This window comes from Carettochelys insculpta, chromosome 4, assembly GCF_033958435.1.
Source record: "Carettochelys insculpta isolate YL-2023 chromosome 4, ASM3395843v1, whole genome shotgun sequence".
In the NCBI taxonomy this organism is placed as follows: domain Eukaryota; kingdom Metazoa; phylum Chordata; order Testudines; family Carettochelyidae; genus Carettochelys; species Carettochelys insculpta.
The window spans coordinates 128,770,363-128,793,977 of record NC_134140.1 but is presented as its reverse complement, the minus strand read 5'-3'; the positions used below and the strand labels follow the sequence as shown (position 1 = coordinate 128,793,977).

The 23,615-nt window shown below is 43.9% G+C and overlaps 1 protein-coding gene across 8 annotated transcripts in view; it reads right to left on the bottom strand.

Moving 5' to 3' along the window:
* SLC4A4 (solute carrier family 4 member 4) overlaps positions 1-23,615 on the bottom strand; it is a 245,757-nt gene that overhangs the window by 34,302 nt on the left and 187,840 nt on the right. For 7 of the 8 annotated variants that reach the window (XM_074993785.1, XM_074993786.1, XM_074993792.1 and 4 more), the window contains 5 exons: positions 19,482-19,753; positions 13,971-14,038; positions 6,346-6,534; positions 1,238-1,351; positions 49-210 (listed from right to left, as the gene is read on the bottom strand). In XM_074993785.1, coding sequence (XP_074849886.1) covers positions 49-210; positions 1,238-1,351; positions 6,346-6,534; positions 13,971-14,038; positions 19,482-19,753 — 805 coding nt within the window. The remainder of the gene's footprint in view (positions 1-48; positions 211-1,237; positions 1,352-6,345; positions 6,535-13,970; positions 14,039-19,481; positions 19,754-23,615) is intronic. The other variant, XM_074993788.1, reaches the window with a different exon arrangement.

The following is a 23,615-nucleotide window of genomic DNA, read 5'->3' as shown; positions in this document are numbered from 1 at the left end:
AAGATACACTTGAATTTTTGACACTCAGACATGGTACCTGGCACTGACCTTCAGCTTGTGTTCTTTTCTGTTGACGATGACTGCTGTGATTTGCTGGTCCATGAAGATGAGAATGGTCACCAGTAGTGCAGGGATGGCTGCTGCAAGGTATACCCACCAGGGGTTCCCGCCAAATGGGGGGACAAACCAGCCTCGGTTGGGGCTGGTTGGCTTCAAGAGAAAGCGAGAAAGAGACATCAGAGTGGCCACATATTAACCCCCTCACCCCAACCAAAGCAAATCTACCCAGGCCACAGAAGGGCCCAAACATGGACCTGCCAAGCCGACTAAAGGAAAATTATTGAGGACACTGACCCATTGGGATCCATTCTTCCTGCACACAGACATCAGCTAAAGTTTTAACCCGGAACTGGTTACCAAGGGTCAGATTCTGCCATCCTCGTTCATGCTGAGTAGCAGCACTCTCTTCAGGTAGCCCTGGGAGCCCAGGATGTGCAGCTTTTCTTTCACTTGCAAGCACGTTCACGGATTGAAACTACTGAAACTGCATGAGTGAGGGAAGGCTCACTGGTACAAGTAAGCCTAAAACAGATTTCAGCCACTGAAATCATGGAATAAGGTGCCACTGAACATGAGCATGTTGGCAGGATCCAGACCTCAGTTAAGGATTTGGCACTGCATTTTAGAAGATATTTCAGCCAAATGACACAATGTAAATTGAGATTATATAAATTCTCACTGTCAGTTTAACCTCTCTAGTCCAGCACCCTCAGGTCCTCACCTATGCCAAACAAGAGAATTTGCCAAACCATGAGAGGGCAATATTGTCAAGCATATTATCAACACTTCCACTGCTTACTGGGCTCTTGGAAGATATGTAGGAGTAAAATTATGGCTAAACAACAGCACAGAACACAGAGAGAAAGGACTAGTGGCGGGAAACAAACTTTATGGGACCACTAGAACTTGGCAATGCCCATGATAAGTTCTCATCTGGCTAGCTAAAAATCATGCTGGGCCAGAGAGTGCCAGATTAGAGAGGTTCAACCTGTATTAAATAAACTGCTTTTTAACTAGCTCACCCATACACTCCATTCTGGATAGCTTACTTTTTTAATTATTATTATTTTTAGTCTAATGGCTGGTAATTTCACAGAAGTAAGATAGAAATGGCAAAATGTAACAGATCCCACAGAGCAAAATAATAGTCACCTGTTGAGAAATCACAGTTGCTTACCTTGAATTCACTTGGCACAATTAGTTTCGGTGTATCCACACCTACGAGGGCATCTAATCCACAGAAGATCAGAATCGACAAGATAATGGCAAAGTCACTAATGAGCTTCCTGGCCTGAAACAGAAGGTGACATTGTAACAGTGGCTGGTACCAACAGCAACTATCTAAATTCAATGCAATATTCTTGTATTCGGTGGCAATTCAGGGGTTATATTTCTCTTTCTGTAGGGACAAAAGGCGCCTGTTGCATGAGCTGATGTGATTTAAAAAAAAAAAAAAAAAAAAAAGTGCTTTGCTACTTTATTACATTGTCTGAAGGCCAAACAATTAGGCCTAAACTGAACTCCACCCCACCCAGGAAAAATTACTTCTGTTGCAGAGTTCTCCTGCAAAAATTCTCCCATGCAATCTCACCGATAATCTAATTCTATATAGGCCAACAATCTCCATCATACAGACACAGCTCCACAGGAAAGGATTCTGAAAAAGCTCTGATGTAACTCTATCAAGAAAAATGAGCCTCTTATTAAAATAAGAGGCAGCTTAGGTAAGATGAGATGTGTTTGAAACAAGATGTGGTGGGAGAAGACCGGCCACAGATCTCTGAATCGCTCGCCAAATTACATGCAAGATAGTCACTGAGGCTGTGTTTACACTCTGCCCTTACCATGAAATAAGATATGCAATTTGCACTGTACAAATTGTGTATCCTATTGCAAGTCAATTTTTAAATACATTATTTCGGGATTTGTTGCTGTGTTCAAAATACTGAGCTATTTCAAGGCATCCCTTACTCCTTCACAATGAGGGGTGGAGAGATGCCAAAATAGTGCTCTTGGTATTTCAAAAAATATTTTGAAAAACCAGGCACACTTATTAGATGCAGAGTTACTATTTTGGGATGCCTTGGTATCCCGAAATCAGTCCACAGGGCAAATACAGCCTGAGATTAATAAGGGTGTTTGTGCCCATAGTAAGACTTTTTGTGGTATGCTGTTAGGATTATTTGTCAGCTTCAGAATTATTTGTCAGATCTCAATATGAGACACAAAAGCCAGTGGCTGAGACTAATCGGGATGTTTGAAGCCCATCACAGGTCTTTGGATGGTGTGTTTCTAGTGCTGTTTCTCAGTTTGTAAGCAATATTAAACTGCAGAAAGCCAATCCTTGATAAGGAGGAAAAATGTGACTAAGTGTACCTTCTGTATGCCTGAGTGAAACACAAGGAGCTCTGTCAGTTTATATGCAGCATGTTAACTCTGCTTCACGTTACCTGCCCTGTGTCATACAGATCAATGCCAATACCCACCCTCAAAGTTAAATTTTAAGAACACTGTCCTGCTAGAGAAACCTAACTGTGACAGCTCATGTTCCTGGACTGCCAGGTACAGAAGAACCTCCAGAAGAGAAGAAATGGATTTTCCAGGACAGACTCAGTTTACAGCTGCATCCAGTCTCAGAAGAGTTTCAATTCACCAACTGCAGGTTTTGTCTAGATGTTTGCCAGTCAACATCTTCAGTTTCCATTGCTTGGTAAGTCTGTTACCCCTCTGGTCCCGTAGTCCTGTGGGCATTTTGTAAACCTGCCAATAAGCAAGCTGGCAAGTCTACAGGACAGATCACAATCATTTCAAGTGCAGCTGTAAGCCCTGATTCAGGAAAGCCCTTGTGCATGTTTAATGTAAAACAGAGAAAAACTGAGTATGGATTCTTTCCTTTATGGGTGCCTTAGGGAGTCATAAAAACCTTCAACGCAGTGTTTCATTTCTAACGTAGCTCAATAATTTTCTGTATCAAGTGCGCTCTGTCTACAAGTAAAGGAATGTCTTCTGTTCTAGGTGTCAAAGAGAGAAACTCTCTCGCACTTGAGTGCGACGGTGTTACAAATACTGCCACCCTCGCATGTTAAAACCACCAGTAAGAACTGAGCTTGCAAACAGGTTGAACTAAAATGTTCGGACTGACTTGCTACTGGCATGGGTGGGCCATAACTTTGTTTCTATGTGTGTGCCAGAGGAGTGTGTGCACATGTAAGGTACAGTTGTACAGTCTGCTCACACAGTCTCATATAACCATATTAAGTGGATCTCAAGATCACTCTCAGTATTGGCAACCCAAAGGGTTCCAAATCATGAAGTCAGATCTCTCCAAACTAATGAAATATTCAACAAAAATATTGGGCTATTTTATTAGTCCTCTGGGGTTTGATTTTTTTGGGGGGAGGGGAATGGGGGTCATGTTTTAAAGCTTTTATTTCTACCACCAGGGCTGGAAACTTACTTCCCCACCCCCCCCAATGAAAGCTGAGTTTCCTCTGTGATCACAGGTCACAAGATAAAAATCAAGAGATTGAGCAACACTGATTCCTTGAGCAATTTTTAACATAGCCCATTTTGCAAGGCGTTGGGGTCTTTAAATAAGAAACCATGAAGCAAGGAAGAATTCAAGATTTCACATCAGTCATGCAAACAGCCATCACGGGAGTCACATGGGGAGATGAGAGATGTGAATTCAAAAGACAGGTGCAAACAAGACTTCAGTATAGGTGTGGCACCATATGGTGAAGAGTTTTGAGAAGTCACATCCTGATGTTTCTTTTTTATGGGGTTAAAGTCATAAATGGAGCATAAAACTGAAGTGGGGGCAGATCCTCAACCCCTGTCATTGGTTATAACTCCATTGAAATCCACACGGCTGTGACAGTTTTCCCAGCTGACAATCTGGTGAACTTGAACTTTAACTAGCCAGAGCCTATTGAGCTTTTTATATAGTATCATGTCAACCTCTTGGCGTTCTTCCTCTCAGGGCCCCAGCCCCTCGTGGTTACAGATAAACTGACCTATAGTCCAGCCAGGGTAGAATTTGTTTTCTTTTCATTAAAAATAATAAAAGTTCAATTTCAGTCTGCAGGAGCATAAACATCACTGTTCCATAAATCCTATTGCAGTCAGAGTGCCACAGGGGGGTTCTCAGAGAAGGGAAAAATGTTTCATTATGTACAGAAACCTGAAACGAGTGCCTTTTTAAAAAAAAAAAGAAAAAAAAAAGTTTTTGCTCTGAGGAAATTAGGGTTAGCTGTTGAGGAGGGGGAACAATATTGTCCAAAATATTGCCAACTGGGTTCCCAACAGGAAAGGAGTTGAACTTTTTCCACAACCCCTCTCGCCTTGGAGAGCTGTCATTGTGATCCACCGGAACAAACTGCTTTGGCTGGTCCACCATGGTTAGGTACTGATTGGCTAGGAGTCTGTAGTGGCAAGAGAGGTGGGTAAGAGCTGCATTACTGAAACATCACTACACACATCATATATCTCCCTGTTTGCCTTCAGAACAAAGAGAAAAGTTCCAATCTGCACTAACATTATTGTATCTGTATCTGTCGGGCTCGAAAAATCCACCTCAGATAGGAGAAGAAATCTTTAGCTCAAAGACCGTAGACCCAAGGCTTTCTTCATAAGACAGAAATTTGGTCCTTAGCCCTTTAGCCAAATGGATGCCATGTTGTTTCCCTAGGACTGCTGAGCAGCGTTCCCCGTAAACTGAGTGCTTGGGGGGGCCACCCAGAAGAGAATCGGGTGCTGCACAGCTGATTACCAGACCGCACACAGCCACCAGCATGTGTTTCTATGGTGCTGCACACCTGTCATGCCTTGGTGCACGTAAAATTTATTCCACCCAGATGGAAAAAATTAGAGAGAACCCTGCTGCTGAGACAGCCCAAGTGCCGCTGTCGCTACTGTTAGAGGCCCTTGAAATGGCCAAGTGGCTGAAGATCAGCTACATATGGAGAATGAACTAGTCTCTCAATCCAACTAAGTATTTAGATACACAGAAAATCCTAAAAGGACTATGCTAAGCAGAGAGAAACAAAGTGGGTGAGGTACAGCTTTTAATGGATCGACTTCTGCTGACTAAATAGAGGCACATTTGCATGGTGAGGATATTTTATAACTCTCCTGTACTAGCCCATGCTGTGCTTGACTTACAGAGAGAGCACTTCAGTATCTAGGGCTGTTAAGATGTAAAACAAGGCCCAGAGCAAACATTGCTTTGAGAACATGAGCTATTTTCATTCGTGTTCATACATCTATTTGTGTACCTGTTGTTGTATTGCTTCTTAGAGTTTTATTTTCCAAAAGCATCTTCTGCCATTGTTACACTTATTTACTTTTTCCTTACTCTTCCAGCCACAGCACTGATTTTACAAGAATTATTTATGAAGTAAAGGTAGCAGAATCTGGGAAAAGCAGCCTAATCCAAAACTTGTTTAAGTCAATGGAAAGATTCCGACTAACTAAGGCTGTTCGTAGAGGAGACTCTAAAATAGTCAGTAAAATTTATGCTCCGAAGTGCATGGCATAAAATATACGGGAAATGCATCCTGGCTGATGCAACACTATTTTAAGACCGTAACTTTTTCATATTTTAATTTCTGAGCATTTGAAATTTGCAATCTTAATATCTGTTTCCATATTCTAGATACATAGATTTACTTCTAGGGCACCAGGAGGCACTGGACTTTTACTCTGTTAAGATAACTTCTTTTTGAACAGACACAAAAGCACCTTACTTATGTTTGTCCTGCAGCTTTGCATCACTTTATAAAAGTGATTTCTCTCTGTAAGTTCAGGCAGAACATGCAGGAGACTGTCAATCAACAGGTCACGCAGTAAGAGCAGCACTCAACTTTATGATCAGCACACTGCTGGAAGCTCGTTCCTGTATAAGTTAAGGACTCTGCATTGCTGAATTCTTATTACCGGAAGCAAACACTTTGATGAGATTTGCACCAATCAATTGTATCGCAGTGCACCTCAGCTAGGAATTCTTGCCTCTTTCAGCCTTATTTCACTACAGGCTCCAGTCGGTTTTCAATTCTTTGGTCTCACTTTTGCCCTCCAAAAACGTTCCAAAGGTTAGAGCTGAAAAGTAAGTGAGTTGCCTAATTCAAGTTCATCAACAAATAGGATGGTTTCAGGGTGGGCACCCCACATAGTGGTGTTCATCTGCGCTGTATCTACTGCAAAAGGATGGGACGCAAACAAGAATGTGGTACGTACTCTGAAGGAATAAGGAAATGCCTTATTCTGAGGAAAAGGGATACTTACGGTGGTTGGGAAATAGCGGCTGGTTTTGAATTTCTTCAGGGCCATGGAGCAGGTGTAGGTGCCAAAGAAGAGGATGAACGACATGAGGGTGATGTCAGGGACATATTTGCAGTTGTTGCCCATGAGGTAGCCTCCGTATTTCCAACACTCCTTCTTTGTCAAAGATGCCCAGTCAATAGTGTTGTTATACTAAAGAGCAAAGAGAAATCCCATGAGGCTGGGCTCTGTTTCATACATATTACCACTGTTCATCACTAAAACAGCAACTGCAGCAGAGAGTCAAGAGTTACAATGTTATAGCCTTAGGACGAGCGTCACTGCTGCTGCAGGCAGCTTACGTGCCTATTTACCAAGTAGCGGGTTAACAGAAACTGGGCAGCAGAGTGCATGCTAAAGAAGGAGCAACGGAAATGCTAAACTCTTTCTATATGGTATGTGTTGGACTGGAACTTCATTTCTCTGAATTACAGACTCTGTTGCATCCCCCACAATATAGCTTCTTGTAGAACCAGAAGTCAAAGCATTATTCCTCGCAGATTTTTAAATTGAAAGTGCAGGTCCGTGATACCAACCAACGATACAAACCTCTTCCGCTAGAAGATCCTTTCATCCCTGTCTTCTCCAGGGGATGAGAGCTGCTTCTGTTGCCACTGGCAGGGCCACCCCAACCTACCAATCATTGTCCAGCTTCCTTGTGGACTGCCTGACCACACTGGAAACAACATGCAGCGTTCCCATGTGCAGGTGGAACAGCTGGCCCAACACCCACTTGCCACACGCAGATTTCATGCGCTCTAGTTTCCCTGCCTGCCTAACCTAATCCAATCCTATTCTTGTGGTTTGATAGGACAGTTTCACTTGAACCAGCTTTGAACAGCAGCAGCTCAGATCCCTCTGAGTTACAAGGATCAGCTCCACAAAATTCTCATATTCTATTGGCCTGGGTAGAAGTTTGTTGTGCTACTCTAATGCTACTCTAATGGGAATAGGTATGATTAATTCTGGATAATATGTAGCCCTACTGGTAACCTAACAGGATAGCCTTCAGAGATTCCTGGCCATAGGTTGAAAAGAAAGCTGTAATTCATTTCTGGGGTCCTGGTATATATTTCATAGCTGCCCTCAGTTTACCAGTAACTGCAGAGCACAAAGTGGCCACAGAACATCAAACTCCACCACAAAATGCATATCTCTGTAATCATGCTACATTGCAAAGGACAGAACTGCAAAACAATTCCCTTACCAGACTTTGTACTGGGAATAATCAAGCAATCTGAGCATTACAGTACAACTCATTTTAATGCTGTTACTCCGAAAACCGCTGACAATAAAATAGCCATTTCCTTTAAGAAAAGGTGATATCTGATTTCCCTGGCTTTGGTTTAATTAACATTGACAATTTGAACATAAAAATAAGTTTACCTAAATTTGCCAAAAAAAAAAAAAAGTGTAAATCAATCTCTGGCATTCTTCCTCCAAGCAGAGCTACCGAACATCTGACAGAATAAGCTTGCCTCTTTTAGATATAGCTGAGACACACCCTTATAGTCAACTCTGCTGTACCACACAAAAACCTGCATGGATTTAGTGCCAATATACAAGACACAATTTGACTTTCCTTTTTCAAGACCATTAGAAAAGCACAGTAATGGAATGTTTCCCCACTGAGTCTGAAGGCATGCCCTGCAGGAATGTTTTTAAAGCACCAGTTCACCTGGGACTCAAATATTTCCACTAACTTCTACAGGACTTGAACTGGGCCCTTATTTATCGTAGCATTGGGAAAAAAAATTCTGCATGTGTGCAAATCTTTATTGTGTACACAGGGATTCAAATAAACAACAGATCTTTTTTCAGACTAACACCACAAGGAACTGAGGAGACTATACTGACCTTTTAAGTACAAATTGTATTTCTTACAATATTATGTTTTAATCTAATACTCAGAATTTACGGAGTTCTCCTCTCTCTAATTCCCAGCAATGTCAAGGCAGTGAGGAGACAAAAATATGAATGCAAAAGGAATGAAGAATACAAAATGTGCATGTGCATCATCAGAGAAAACTGAAGATAAATAAGTATGTTTAAAGGGACACTGTCTACTCAAAATAAAGTGTTAAATAAAATTAAAATAATGTCAGGTAGGTACACCTATCCCCAGACTCCCTGTCAATTCCAGGGGAGCGGGGAATTTACACATTTTCCTATTTCAAAAATCATGTTTTCTGCACCAGTCCTGCATTAAAAAACAAACAAATGGAGGAAACAGACTATAACAGAAGCAGTGAAACACTAATATACAAACTCCTGTCAAAAGACCACCATTAATCTTTTGAGTTACAGGAATGTTAGATGGTGTTGATTGCCATACTAGTCACAACGGTTTTAGATTGAAATAGGAGATACAGGATAATGATTTGCCCTAAAGCAACCACACAAGAAATCAGGGGGAAAAAAATCAGTTGCTTAGAAGAGGGATGCTGAACTAGGGGATAGACAAAATTGTACTAGTAACCTTGGAGATACTTCTAAAGCAGATAAGTTGAGACCCAGAGATACCTACTGTTGGATGATACACACATAACCATAGTATGTGTTTGTCAGTAGTTCATGCACCTAAAAACATGCATCAGTATACATCGGGCATGCAACTGCTACAGGTTGAGGGTTAACTGGCTAAGCAGAAGTTATTCAGAAAAGGACCTGGGCATTACAGTGGATGAGAAGCTGGACATGGGTCAATAATGTGCCCTTGTAGCCAAGGAGGGTAACAGCATTTTGGGCTGCATTAGTAGGGGCATTGCTGGCAGATCTAGAGAAGTGATTATTTCCCTTTATTCGACACTGGAGAGGCCACATCTGAACTATTGTGTCCCATTCTGGGCCCCCATTATAAAAAGGATGTGGATGCATTGGAGAGAGTCCAGCAGAGGGCATCAAAAATGATTGGGGGCTGGAGCATATGATTTATGAGGATAGGCTGAGGGATTTTGGCTTATTTAGTCTACAGAAGAGAAGAGTGAGGTGGGACTTGATAGTAGCCTTCAATTTCCTGAAGGGGGATTGCAGAGAGGATGGAGAGAGGCTATTTTCAGTTCTGAGAGATGACAGAATGAGGCGCACTGGTCTCAAGTTGCAGTGGGAGAGGTCTAGTTCGGATATTAGGAAAAACTATTTCACCAGGAGGGTGATGAAGCAATGGAATAAGTTACCTAGGGAGGTGATGGAATATCCATCCCTAGAGGTTTAAGTCCTGGCTTGACAAGGCCCTGACTGGGACGATTTATTTGGGATTGATCCTGCTTTGAGCTTGGATGCCAGCCTCCCACATGCTGATTTTGAATTTATATTTTGGAGGATTAAACCATGAGATCTTGGACTCCCCAAAGACTTTATGGAATGAACAATCACAGACCCTTAATTGAATGTTTCAAAGCAAATGAGGGTTCAAATTTCCAGAGATACGAAGGAAAAAAAAAAGGCTTCCTTGTGATCCTTTTCCTACGTTATTAAAATAAGAAACACCAAATGTCAGAAGCACTTGCCATTAACTAAATCACTCAAGAGGCGGCACATTTGAAATTGACAGGTACACTGAAGGGCTCCGTACTTTGAAGTCCCAGAGCCCGCTTACAGATTTAAAATAGATGTTACTCAGATGCACTGTCTTTACCTGAAGGATCACAATGTCTTATTAGAGGTTTCTTTGCCAGCTTTGAGACGAGCCCGCCAGCGCCAAAAGCACAACATGCCGCCCAGCAGGATGCCTTGCACCATGGCCGGTGTTCCGTGGGAGCATGTTGGTACGGGTTCTGCACAAGCGGATATATGAGAGCTGCCAGTTTCCGATGTAAGTGGGACGTCAGCTTCAGGGCACTTCTTGCAGCTACTTCCCTGTGTCACTGTGCATTTGAAGATTCAGCACATTTGCTTCCCTGGCTAAATGTCTAGAAGGATTTATAATAAGACTGCTCTTCCCGTTCTTAACATCTTCTTCCCCCCGCTCCGCAATGCTTTGTTTTGCTCTAAAATAATAGAGTCTTGGTGTTTGGAGAAAAACACTGAAAAGGCCACAGCTTGCTCGTCCTGCAGGCCCACTGACCAGGGGGTTGAGGGAGGGGCAATGAGGAAGCTGCACCAGGGCCTGGCATTTCAAAGAGCTCCAGACCCTTTGAAGTGCTGTGGCAGCGCTGCTCTGTGCAACTCTGAAGACGGGGGTGGCCGTGACCAGTGCCACGGTCTGAACAACATTATGGGCTGACTGCCCTAGGCCCAGCCCCTTACAGGCCTATGAAGCCAAGCCCACCTCTTTACCTTGTCCAAGGGCCCACAGAGGCAGTCAGTCCCAGCATTATTTCTCTACACTTCCATGTGCAAGGGAAGAGGTATTAAATCTCTGTGTCCAGCATCTGACTCCCGAGGCTGGAAATGCTACAGCAGCCGCTTATTCAGCTCCCATGGGGAGATGGCAGTGGATGTGTCTCACCGCCTGTGACTTCGGAGAGATGCTGATCGGCTCTGAAGGGAACACCTCCGGCTCTGAAGGATGTTAGTACACGAGGCATTAAGGGCAAGGGATATCTGGTGCCAGAATCATCCCACTGAAGAACATCTGGAAATATGACCTGCTGGCTTATTTTCACTGGCTTTGTGTTCTGAAATGGGCTTTATGTTTTCATCCCCCTAATTTAGTCAGTCGCTGTCTCCTTATGCACTTCTCCAGCCTTTCCCCAAGACTGACAGTCAAATGCAAATGCCACAAATAGCAAGAAGAGCTGCTCTTGTTAATGAAACTGAAGTAACAATGGGTGTTCTCTTCCTGACAGGTAGCCACCAAAGCCTTGACAGGTCGTATTGTACCAGCTCTTGGGGCAGCTCATCAGTTTTAGCAGCATCATTGAAGGGAAGCTGAACAATTAGGACCTGATCTTTAGTCCCAGTGAAGGAGCAGAACTCAGCTGCTGAATGACCACAGTCACTGCACACAGGCACTGTAACAACATCACAGAACACTAAAAGGAGGCTCAGAAAAGGCAGTGCCGTCCCCTGCACAGGGCAAGTGAATCAGAAATCAGGTGACCTAGCCTTTATTTTTTGGCTCTGCTTTTAATCTACTGGGTAACTTTGAGCAAGTCACTCGGATGCTTACCTGCTCCTCTCCCTATACTCTATGTTTCGTCTGTTTCGACTGTAAACACCTCAGGGGAGGGATTGATTCTTATTAGGCATTTATAAAGTGCAGGGCAGAGCCTCAGGTTCAGTGGAGACCTCCAGGTGCCCCATACAATATAAATAATAATAATAAAGGAAGTCCAGCTAGCTGCTCTGCATTCTTAGGTAATATGTCCTGCTCAAAAATCCAAGTTATTTTTCATTCGGGAAAATCAAACAAAAGTTTGAAACCACAAAATTCTATTTTCTTTTTTCTCCATCTCTTTCAAAAGTTTGCCTTCTGTGGGAGCTCCCTTGTGCCCTGTGTTAGTTGCAGATAATAATAAAAGCATTAAAAACAGGAGTTTGTAATGGGAGAACTAGTACCGTGGTCCACATTAACCTGTTTGTAGCTACGGCCCTTATCAAATGTGTGTGGAAAGGTCCCTCCAGCCACAGGGAGTCCACTGGTCTCAAGTGCCGGCCCACACAATTGCAAGGATGGGGTCTGTCTGCAACTAACACACACGACTGCAGCATTTCCACATGGAACAGCATCATACCACCCATTAGGCAAAAGGTACCACTAGTATCCAAACTACTTCTATAGCAGTATTAGAGAGCACAGCACCAAGAAACATCACAGACAACCTCTTAGCCCTAAAACTTTTAAGATCTAAACGAACAAGAGCAGGGAAGAGGGATGCGACATGACAACATCCCGGTCAAACTCTTCAAGTCTGCACGTATCTCATGAGCCCCACTAGCATTTCAGATTTCGGGGATATACAGAATTATATTTTGTAAAATAGTGCGGACAGAAAGGTATGTGTGCATAGCTAGGGGCTGACAGCTGCTGAAAGAATTGAGCATCTCTCCGTGAGCAAGCCACATACCACATGATGATGCACAAATGACACTACAGGGCTGTGTCTACACGTGCCCCAAACTTCGAAATGGCCATGCAAATGGCCATTTCAAAGTTTACTAATGAAGCGCTGAAATGCATATTCAGCGCTTCATTAGCATGCGGGCGGCAGCGGCGCTTCGAAATTGATGAGCCTTGCCGCCGCGCGGCGCGTCCAGACGGGGCTCCTTTTCGAAAGCACGCCACCTACTTCGAAGTCCCCTTATTCCCGTGAGCTCATGGGAATAAGGGGACTTCGAAGAAGGTGGCGTCCTTTCGAAAAGGAGCCCCGTCTGGACGCGCCGCACGGCGGCAAGGCTCGTCAATTTCGAAGCGCCGCTGCCGCCCGCATGCTAATGAAGCGCTGAATATGCATTTCAGCGCTTCATTAGTAAACTTCGAAATGGCCATTTGCATGGCCATTTCGAAGTTTGGGGCACGTGTAGACGTAGCCCAAGTAAGAGAAATACTTAATATAGCTGTAAACGGCTGGATCTGGGCATCACAGTTATGGGAGAGAATGGGAGAGGGTAAGAGCTCACTGCCATCGGTGCCACTTTTCTTCAGGCAAGACCATGGTCACAAGCAGCAGGTTATGCATCATATGTTCCCACACCAAGACAAGAAAGCCAGCGTAGGAGTAATCACCCAGTATGGGGCTGTGATTTGGTTATTTTAATAAACAGAGCAATAACTCCCTCTCTGGCTCTTTGCAATGGGACTAGAATGTTGCGAAGAAACTGTTCCTCTATTTTGAATTCATGTTTGGAGAAAAAGAGTCTGTAGTGCAGAGGTGCCAATCTAAGTCAAAACACATAAAAACCTTAGTGGGCTGTTCAATTGGTGCCTGCTTTCCTGTATAGCTCTCTTCGGCCATGCATTTAAAGTGCAAAAAGTCGCTTTTTGTGCAACAAAAGGAGATGCATCTATGCCAATAACTTCTTGAGGCGGAACTCAGAAGCTGCACCTCAAAAAGAGAGGCCTATAGCTCTTACTGGCAATGCTTTTGCAGTGACACACAAGTGAAGACATGTTCTTTCTGTTTACAGAGTTTTTAGCCACCAGAGGATATCCCAGAGGGCCTAGGTGACCACTCTGACCAGCAACGTTGCTGCTAGGATGCCAGATAAGCAGACATTCACCCTGCCCTGTAAAGTCCTGGGCACTTTGAAACTCCCCTTCCTGTTTTCTTGGCAAATGGTCACCTAGCTGTTCATGTGACAGTGGTTTCTCCGTGTAGCAAATGATTACTCTGGCTTGGAGCAATGTTGAACTACTGGAGCTGATCAGTGTTTGGGAAGAGGGGGCTGTGCAGAGACTTAGGATGCCCTGTGATCATCTCCCCTCCCCCATTACCATTGGATCCATCATCAAAATGCAGATACCTGTACTGTGGGATAGCTTTCCTCAGGGCACAGCTCTCCTCAGCAAAGAAAGTGCTGCAAATGTAAACACTCTCTGACGCCTGTGGGACTGAATTACACCAAGCAGCCCTTTTCTTTTACCAGATTCCCATCACCGATGAAACTGACTGCACAAAAACCTCAAAGTGCCAACAGAGCCTTACCTTCTCAGCAGAACTGGTCAGCCAATCAACTGATGCTGCTGTTGTCTCATTAAACACTGAGCTATTCTCTGCAAGAGAAGACAAAGTATTGTGAATGTGGTGCTTAAACATCTAAGAGTGGAAACAAATTTAAGATGTTAAAAACTCTCTCTATTTTATTGAAGTTCAGGTTTAACCTCTCCAGTCCATCACTCTCAGGACTCAACCTGCACCAAACCACAAAATTTGCCAAACCTCAGGAGGTCAATATTGTCTAGCAGCATTACCAATAGTTCCACTGCTTACTGATCTCTTAGAAGACATTTGGAGTAAATTACATCTAAACATCGAGAGCCAGGATTGGTGGTTGCAAACAAACTTCATGGGACCACGGGAAACTTGGCCACATCCGTTGTAAGTGGACATCCAGCTAACTAAAATCATGGTGGACCCTATATGGTGGCAGACCAGAGAGCTGGACTAGAGAGGTAGTAGCTCATACTTGCTGTCATCTCAGCTAAAGTGAAAACAGCCCAAAGGAATGTTTACAAATTACCCACGAGTTCGGAGGACTTGCCTTCCAGCCCCAGGTATCAGTGAGTTAACTCATACTCTTGCTGCTGAAGCTGCCTAGCTTGAGTGAGAGCAAACAGATGGCACAATGACATTGAAGTGACACAGAATGATTTCACTAACTTCACAGAGTGACTGGATTAGCAGCTGATGTGTGGTTGTAACTCAAGTTGCTGCATCCCCACCATTTGAAAGGTTTGTGCATCAACAGCACTCCAGCAGCATACCTCCCCTGCTCCCTGGACAGCTGGAGCATAAAGTGCTTCTCAGTCTTAGATACAGATTTCTGTGTGGGGACAGGCATCAAACTAGGGGCCAAATTCACGTTGTAGCTTGAACTAGCATGGAAGTGACGACACATACTCCCTCAAAAGTCCAGCAATGTAGGAAAAAAATCAGGAAGACTCTCATTAAACCTGTACGTCTGTTTTTGACATTCACAGTAAAAAACCAAAGCAAAATGTCATCACAATGGATTGCTTTGTTCTTCATGTGACAAGAGGATGGAATTTCACTGGTATTTCATTGCAAACTCAAAAGTCATAAATAGCCACTTGTTCTACATTTAAGCTCGTGGCTACACCATGATACTTTCACATTTTGAAAAACAAATACATAAAGGAGCAGTTGATGGTACTAGCCAGGAGCTCAGTCAAGAAACATACTCACAACACCCACTGTGTTACAGAAGGAGGGTAGGGTATGAACATTACCACTCTATCATTACGAGTCTGTTGGCTTGTAAAGGTTCACACAGACAAGGGGCAGCTCCTGAAACTGATGCTTCCAGGCATGTTCCTAGGTTTTCCAAGACCCAAATAAATCTTTTATCATCAATAAAAATATTCCACTTCCATTAAAAGTGTAAATTGTACTGCAGTAGAGAAATCCAAAAGGTATGGTTTTATTTATGAGCAGCAGGAGAGCAGGGTGAACTGCCTAACTAAAGGGTATATGTAACTTTAGACTAGCTTTCCAGTCCCATGACAAGTGAACTGTTCTCCTTTTTTGAGAAGATGAGAAGAATTGAGAAGATGTCATATATACTTGCTCTAAATTTTTACTTCACAGTTTGCACTTGGATTTCCATCAGGATTGTATTTTATTCCCATTGGTATGGGTCCGACATGGGCATAGTGGTTTCCATCTCACATTCAAACCTACTGGATTGCTGGGAAGAAATGTAATTGTGAAAAATACACCAATCAAGAAACGTGGAGGATTTGGGCATAAATATACAAAACAGTCACTTCCCAAGCAACAGCACCATAGAGTCTTCAGCAAATGCTTCTTTTGCAATTGTTTCAGATACTACAGTTTCTTTTCCAGCATCTCCAATCATACCCACAACGTATGTGCAGACCCGACATCTCAGGTAAAAAAGGTCTTTGGCTCAGAAGAGTTTGTTCCCCCTGAACAGAAAGGCACAAGAAAGCAGAGTCCAACAATTACCACTGAGCTGTCACATCCTAAGATGAGGGCCAGCACTGAACTGAAACCAACAAGTTATAATCCTTTAAGTCTCAACTCTGCTCCACCACTAAGCAACCTCTCTCTCTTTCATAGTACACATGCTTTCGGTCTACGCTGGCTTCAGGCCTGAAGGACTTCTTTACCTGCCCGGATGTTATGCTTATCATTGTAACATCTGCAAGCCTTACAAAGAAAAGTAACCAAGCCAGCTAACTTCAAAAGCAAACTGTTGCAGTTCTTTCTACTCCCTCCTGTCTCTGAATACACAGGGAGAGGATTGTCTTTGTTCTGTTTCTGAGTGATTCTTATTCAGCCTCTCTTTCTTCCCCTGAGATAGTAATTATGGGGGAAAGCTACAGTCAAGAGAGGGGGGTTCTTACAAGGAGTCTGGAAGGTGATAGCTTCAAGGCTATTCTAATTAGGCATGGGTCAACCAGAGAGAAATCCCTTATTCCCTGTTCTCTTCATTCTCATTTCCCTTGCTCCCCATGATTGCAGTGGATGCAGTACCAGTACAGTCTCACTGGCTATATCTACACTACAGCGATCTAACAACAGAAGCTACTGTCAGAATATATCTTCCATCAAAACTTCTGTCGACAGATTGTGGCCAGACTGCAAAGTGGATCGAAAGAGGGATCCGCTCTGGCAACAAATAGCAGCCAGACTGCCCGGCCCTCTCTTGACAGAACAGCCAAGCACAGCTGATAAGGTTGCTGCCCGGTGCTGTCTGTCAGGAGAAGGCCCCCTAGAACGTCCAGACTGGCTTTCTGTCAACAGGTCTTTTCATGTCGCCTCATGGGGGTGGGGGCAGAACACTGTTGACAAAAGTGCCACATTCTGTTGATTTATTGTCAAAAGAACGCCTTGGGAATCTGCATGCTCCACGGGTTTTGTCAACAAAGGAGCCTTTTCTGGCCAGCAGTAGAGGAGGAAGGTTGAATGCTGCCTTGGCAACCAGGGAAAACAAGGGAGCATCATGGTACTGCTTGTTCCAAGACCAGACCATCTCTGGCCAGCTGGATAATCACATAGGCTGTGTCTACACTTTGCCAAAATTTCAAAAGGGCCATGCTAATGGCCAAATCAGAGAATTCTAATGAGGCACTGAAATGAATATTCAGTGCCTCATTAGCATGCCGCCAGCCGCGGCTCTTCCAAAGTGTGGCATTCTGATTACATGCAGCTCATCTACAAGGGGGCCCTGTTCAAAAGGGCCCCGCAAACACTGAAATCCCCTTATTCTTATCAGCACGCTCCAAGACTGTCCAATACATAAGGAACAGATTAGTGTTAGGTACAGAGGGGAGCGAGTTTGTGACATTTTGAACCAGGAAGCAAAGTTAATACAATCTCCCCATGTGCACTTGCTAAGTCATCATTACATACCATCCTGGTGCCGAAAAACAAATAATCTGCCAATTTAAATATTATTTACTCAAGGACTGCATTCTTCTCCTAGGAAAGCATGTTGGGATGAAAGACCTGGTTATTGTTGTAAGAATACACTGGCCATGAAAACAACTGGATTCCTTCAAAATAACGTCTCCATTTTCTCCCACACAGTATTACAGTTATAGGATGGGATTTTCAGATGTGCCCAAGTGTGTTAAATGCCCAACTTCTACTTAAAAAAAAAATCAAAACGGAGACTGGATTTCTAACTCCTCTAGTACCACTTGAGTATCCCACCATTAGACCCTCATGACCGGTGTAATGTGGATTACACTCTTCTAGACATGGACATGGCTCACTTGCAGAGGCTCGTGGAGAGGCAGGATTGCTTCCAAGACAATCAGGAAGGGCAGCATGGTGTCAGGCGATGGGCTAGCAGAACCAGGGCTCTGTTGCCCCTACACAGCAGGTGATGTAGTTGGCAGGAAATATGCAACATCTCTCAAAGAAAACGTAGCTTGTGGGTTCCCCATGCACTGAGTTCTGGGAGGCCACCAGTGCCGACCCCCAAGGAAATAGACAGGAAACCAAGATATGGACACATACTTGACAACCCTTACAGACACTGTTCTAGCCCACCTGGATTTCATGCCTAATTATCTGGGTGACGTCAGTGCCAATGACAATATAGAGCATGGTGGAAGCTTGGGCTCAAGCCAGACCGAGGGCACAAAGTTCCTGTTGTAAGGTCAGTCAAGCCCCCAGCAGTAATTCCTGCACACTGGCTCTTTCCCAAGGTGTGAGGCTGCCGAACTACACAGTGAGGGTAGGAAGTGTACCAAAGATTCCATGAGAGACGCTCACAGAGCAAAGAGTGAACGAAACAGAGGCTGAATTCCACCAGAGTCTGGTGTGGAATCTCTCTAGGACATATTGATATATTGGGACTGATGTCCTCAAAGACCAGTAATTTGTTTATTCTGCCCTTCTCCTCCCCCCGACCCAACATACAATCTTACATTCAAGTTCCTCTTGCACCATTTCCTTGCCAATGCTGCCTGGATCAGTTTAACTTAAAACCAAAGGCACCAAAAGGAGCAGCTTAAAATGCTGTCTGTCTAGAGTGAGATATTCAGAAGCACTCAGGGTGGGCCTAACTCTGTCTTCTCCACTGAGGACTAAATACAGCTGCTGAATTTAATGGGAGCAGAGCTGGACCAATGCAGAGCACTTATGAGAACCCCACATCTCAACAGAGCCACATTTAATGGAAAACTTAAATACGTAACTTCAGTCAATCCACAGCAGATACGCCAATAGCAGTGACCTGATTATTTTCCTGTCTAGCAGGTACAAAGCTGTAACACTCGGTTTACTTTGCCTGCATGCCAAACTTCTTACTCAGTCGTCATTGTTTAAAATGCCTCAGGAATAAGCCAGCTCACTCATAATGAAGGAAGCTGGCAACCGTAAAGCATCCTGGTTGTGGTTTTTTAGCTGGGTGCTTTCACCTGTATTTCCAAGCCTTAATCTGTGCCTATTAAAATTTCATTTGCACTGCACACATTCCACAGTAACTGAGTGTTTGGTCTGATTTCCGACAAAGGTGACGTAAAAATATTGTGTTATACACACATACACACACCCCTCTCCTATTCACACACCAGCCTCATCTAGCCAATTTTGTGCATTTCAGAGGAAAGGTGCCGTGGATCCAGAGACCATGCGTTCCCCAGCCTGTTGACGTAATGATCTCTCACAGAAAATCACCATTCAGAACTAAGAATGACAGACACATGAGGGAAACAAGAACGCAGGAGACCAGCTTTCTGACTTGGTACACGATGGCCCAAGATATGAGGCCCAGAGACAAATTTAGATCAACACTTAGGGTGCAATTCACAAGACCTGCGTGTCACTTAAAGCCTTAACAGAGGGTGTTCCCAGACCTTACATTGTGCTCAGTGTTGGTTTCATCCACGCAGGATGAATTTAACCTACAGCTGTCACAGTGACAGCAAGACAGAAATAGAGAGTGCATGGGAAAGCATGTATCTGAAAAATGAATGAGCTAAGAAGGTATTCTCTTACCTGGCTCTGGTGGAATGCAGACACAGGAGTAAAGTGTGATGTAGTCCACTTTAAAATGGGAATTGATTGGGTAATAGTCTGCTAATTTGATCATCTTCTTGAAAGCATCATAAATGAAGATGAAGCTGATCAGGGAGGAAAATCCCTCCTCTGTGAAGCGGGTGAAGTATTTGACCAGGAAGCTGGCATCAGTAGCAACCAGAATGAGACATTGGAAGGCTGACCACAGGCCGATCCAGAGACGGAACTCCAAGTAATCAAAGCCATGATCTCTGCAAAACAGTAGGTGACAATGAGGGAGAAAAAAAAAAAAGAGAGAGGGTGGATAATTCCATTAAGGGCTTGAGAACATTCCATACTGAAACTGGCAAATGTATGGCTTTTAAAACCTGTATTTATTAAGGCATATAAAAACAAATCATTCCTGTAACATTTAAAGCAATTTGCTCTGTCTCTTTGTAGTCGGTGATACTGATAGGGTTTAGTTTAACACCTGAGTTAACAACTGAACACCTCAGGTTGATCAATTTTTGCTTCATCCCACATTGTTGTATGCTACTGGGGTACTTAAGTGATTTTTAGAACAAACAACATGGTTTAGCACTACAGAAAATGGAGGTCCAGGCAGCAGCAAAGGGAATGCAGGACATGTCCTCCTTTAAAAATCTGATTATCAAAAGAAGAAATATATAAGCCTATACTCAGGGCTTGCAAGTTGTGGGGAACACAAAGAGTTATCTATAACATTTGTTAGGATAGCCATGTGCACCTCAGTTTACCTGTTTAATATTATCCTGCCTCCCAGCACAAAATTAATCAAGAGGCTGGTAAGGAGGAAGCAAACAGGAAACAACAACAACAACAACGACAAATTCCTGCTAAAGTCTTAAAGGAGACGACGAGAGAGTTATTAATTGGAAACATCCACCTGCTGGGCTCCAGCCAGTCTAAAAGCCAGAGCCTAGGATCAAAGCAGCACAAAATCATTAAAAACCCTGGCTGAGAAAAGGAGAAGGCGAGCAAGACACAGCACCTGAGATGCGTCTATGATTAAAAGACACAGAGAATTCTACAGAGGCTGGGAGACTAAAGCCAGAAGCACCGGAGACTAGATTGAGTGGAACTTTACACAAAGCTTGCTAGAAAAAGTTTATGCAAGACCAAGGCCTACGTCTTTCATTGATTTTTCCCTCTCCTATACTTACTCCATGCCTTTGGGTGAATAAATTAACGCTCTGTTTTGAAGATGCTGTTCCTGAATCACTTTGACTAGCTGTTAGGTGACAAACACGCTGACCCAGTCCTAAGAGTGGCAGTAGAACTGCCTGAGTCCAGGCAGAGTGGGGTGAAGGTCATGGAACCTGCACCCCAGAACTGCAATTGAGAGGATCCCAAAAAGGGGTTTAAAACTCAGCTTGTCCCGGCGACACAAGTAAAAATCGGTTAGTGTCGTTTGAAAAAAGGAGCTTGACTCAAGGACTCCTTAAGCAGGCAGGATTCACTACAGAAATAGAATCATAGGGCTGGAAGGGACCTCAGGACGTCATCTAGTCCAGTCGCCTGCTTCAAGCAGGATCAACCCCAAAATGCTAAAAAATAGCCGACTATGCCAACAGAACAGAGTGTAGCAACATCACGAGGCATTTTCGAAGTGAGGGGTATGAGGAAATTACTAAATCACTGTCAAGAAAATCTCTAGTACCTGTCTAAGGTAAGAAAACAATTCGTTGTTGACACCGTCAGCAGCAGGGCCTCAGGCTCTGCTCTACTCATGGGGAAAATAGTTTAGCTGCTAACATATAGCAGTTTTGTCTCCTCAATACCATTATTGTAGGGTCCTGGCACAATGGAGGGCCCCTATGTAGGCAGACTATGATTACACTTCACGTAACCATATTATAAATACCGTTTCCTTATAGCTACTCTTGTAGCCGAATGCTTTGTACCACTAGATGAGGGACACAGAAGAATAGTCATAGGGTTGCCCTGACTGGCCAGGCCCGTCAGCTTCCCTGCTTCAGAGTCCCCAGAGCCCTTCTAAGGGCAAACAGTCCATGTGGGGTTAAATTATCACAGAAGTTCAGTACACATAAATAGTTACACACGTCCCAAAATTGTGGTGCTGAATTCCCCAGCACAGTCCCAGCAGAACTGGCATATGCTGCCCTGGCATTACTCAGCATGCCCTGGCCCTCCAGTGCCACCCACCCCACCAGCTTCTGCAGGCAAGCTCACTGCACACACCAGGACTCTTGTGTCCCTGGGGTGTTGCTCCCCACCAGCTCCCTGCAATGCCAGGCCCCCCCCCTTTATTTCAAGGGCTTCCTGCACCCACAGCTCAAGACCATATTCCCCCCTCACCACCTCATTCTGCCCCTCAGACATGAATGAATGTCTGTAAAGGGTTAAACCCAGAGAGAGTGGGTTCTCTGATGGTCAGCAGCCAAGTGAGCCAAAGGGAAGAGAGAGGGATCTTTTGAACTGAAGCAGGTTACCTGCTGATGGGTCTTTACTCTGTGTGGCCAGAGGACAGAGACAAAAGATGTTTAAGCCTGAGCAGGGCTTAAGAAATTCAGTAAATATCCAGGCCACAAGGAGATCTGGGCATACAGATATGTAAGTAGGAAGGAAATGTTTAGTCAGACATGATCAGTTTTTTGTTTTGGTGGTGGGGTGGGGGGTTGCATGGGACTTGTCAGGCTGGCTGACGTACCCTCAGTACACTAACTTCTAAACTGAATGCCATGCAAGTAATTCTCTGTGTTTTTATCTGCCCCCTTTTTAGGTGCTCTAACACCTAGCAACCAAGTATACTTTATCTTTTGTTTTGTTAATAAAGCAACTTTAAGGCAATGGTTTGATTCCTGTGTCCTAGGGAATGGTCCACGTGGAGGCATGCTTAAGACTGAAAGGTCAGCTATCAGAGATTGCCGTTTATCTTCTCTCTTTGTGTCCAAGCTCTCCCCTAAGGGAGGGTTAAGAGCTTGGGGTTACCCCATAAGGAGATATACCATGTGTGTCTTCCTGGGTTCTAAAGAGGGGTTCTCACTTGGGTGGTGGCAGCTACCTCCCATGATCAGGAAATCTGTGACCACGGGACACTTTCAAGGAGAAGCCAATAGAGGCAACATATTTTTAAGGTCTCTTGTGGGACTCTACCTTCTGCACTCATAGTATCAGAGTAGGGAACAGCCTTGACACCTCACATAACAGGGGCTCCCAAACAAATTCTGCCAAGTTAAAACAAGAGCCTCACATGCTCAGCCAACATTAAGACCAGTGCACTTTTCCTTTACTAAGGACTTTACCATAATCAATTCATTATCCCTCATATACACCTGTGAGGTAAAGTTTACTCTGATCATTATTTTATAAATGGGGGACCAAGAGACAGAGTGATTAGGGTCTGGATATTCAGAGCTACCCATAACTTCTCAGTCTACACCTCTCTACAGGCAAACAGGGGCAACCGTAAGGCTACCCAAGAGCATTAAACTACAGAGAACATGTGACAATTGCACAGCTTGAATTGACTTTTCTAGGATCAACTTATCTGCCCATCCTCACTAGAGAAGGTTGATGGGAGAAACTCTCCCATCGACTTCCCTTCTCCTTGCGAGAATGAGGAGTACAGGGGTCATCAGGCCATGCAAATATTTTCTGTAGATTAAGACCTTGACCACATTGCCTTCAATAAATCTTTTGGTAAGGCCTGCTGATAGCTACGCCTATTTGGAATAGACCCATGGTTTACACAAAGGACCTGTTTTTCTGACCATTTTACAAACATCAGTCCCTGGGATTCTTTTTAAATTTTGCTGCCAAGATACAGGATGCTCTTTGCGAGCAGGGAGATCTGAAATGAATGATTGAAAAATCACAGTGAATGGCTGAAATTGACAGGTGGCAGTGGCTCTCTATAAATCCACTGCTGCTCACCAGAATGTTGTAGTCCCAGGAAGTTTGAACACTACCTCCTCTTTAAGGAAAAAGAGCGATGATTATTTTCCCCTGCTAATCCCAGTACCCTGATTCAGACCAGATCATCCAGGGTAGAGACACATTGTGACACTGCTATAAATGAGAAAGGAGGAGCAGAACAGCAGGCCTGCCAAGGGTGGGGAGGACAAAGGG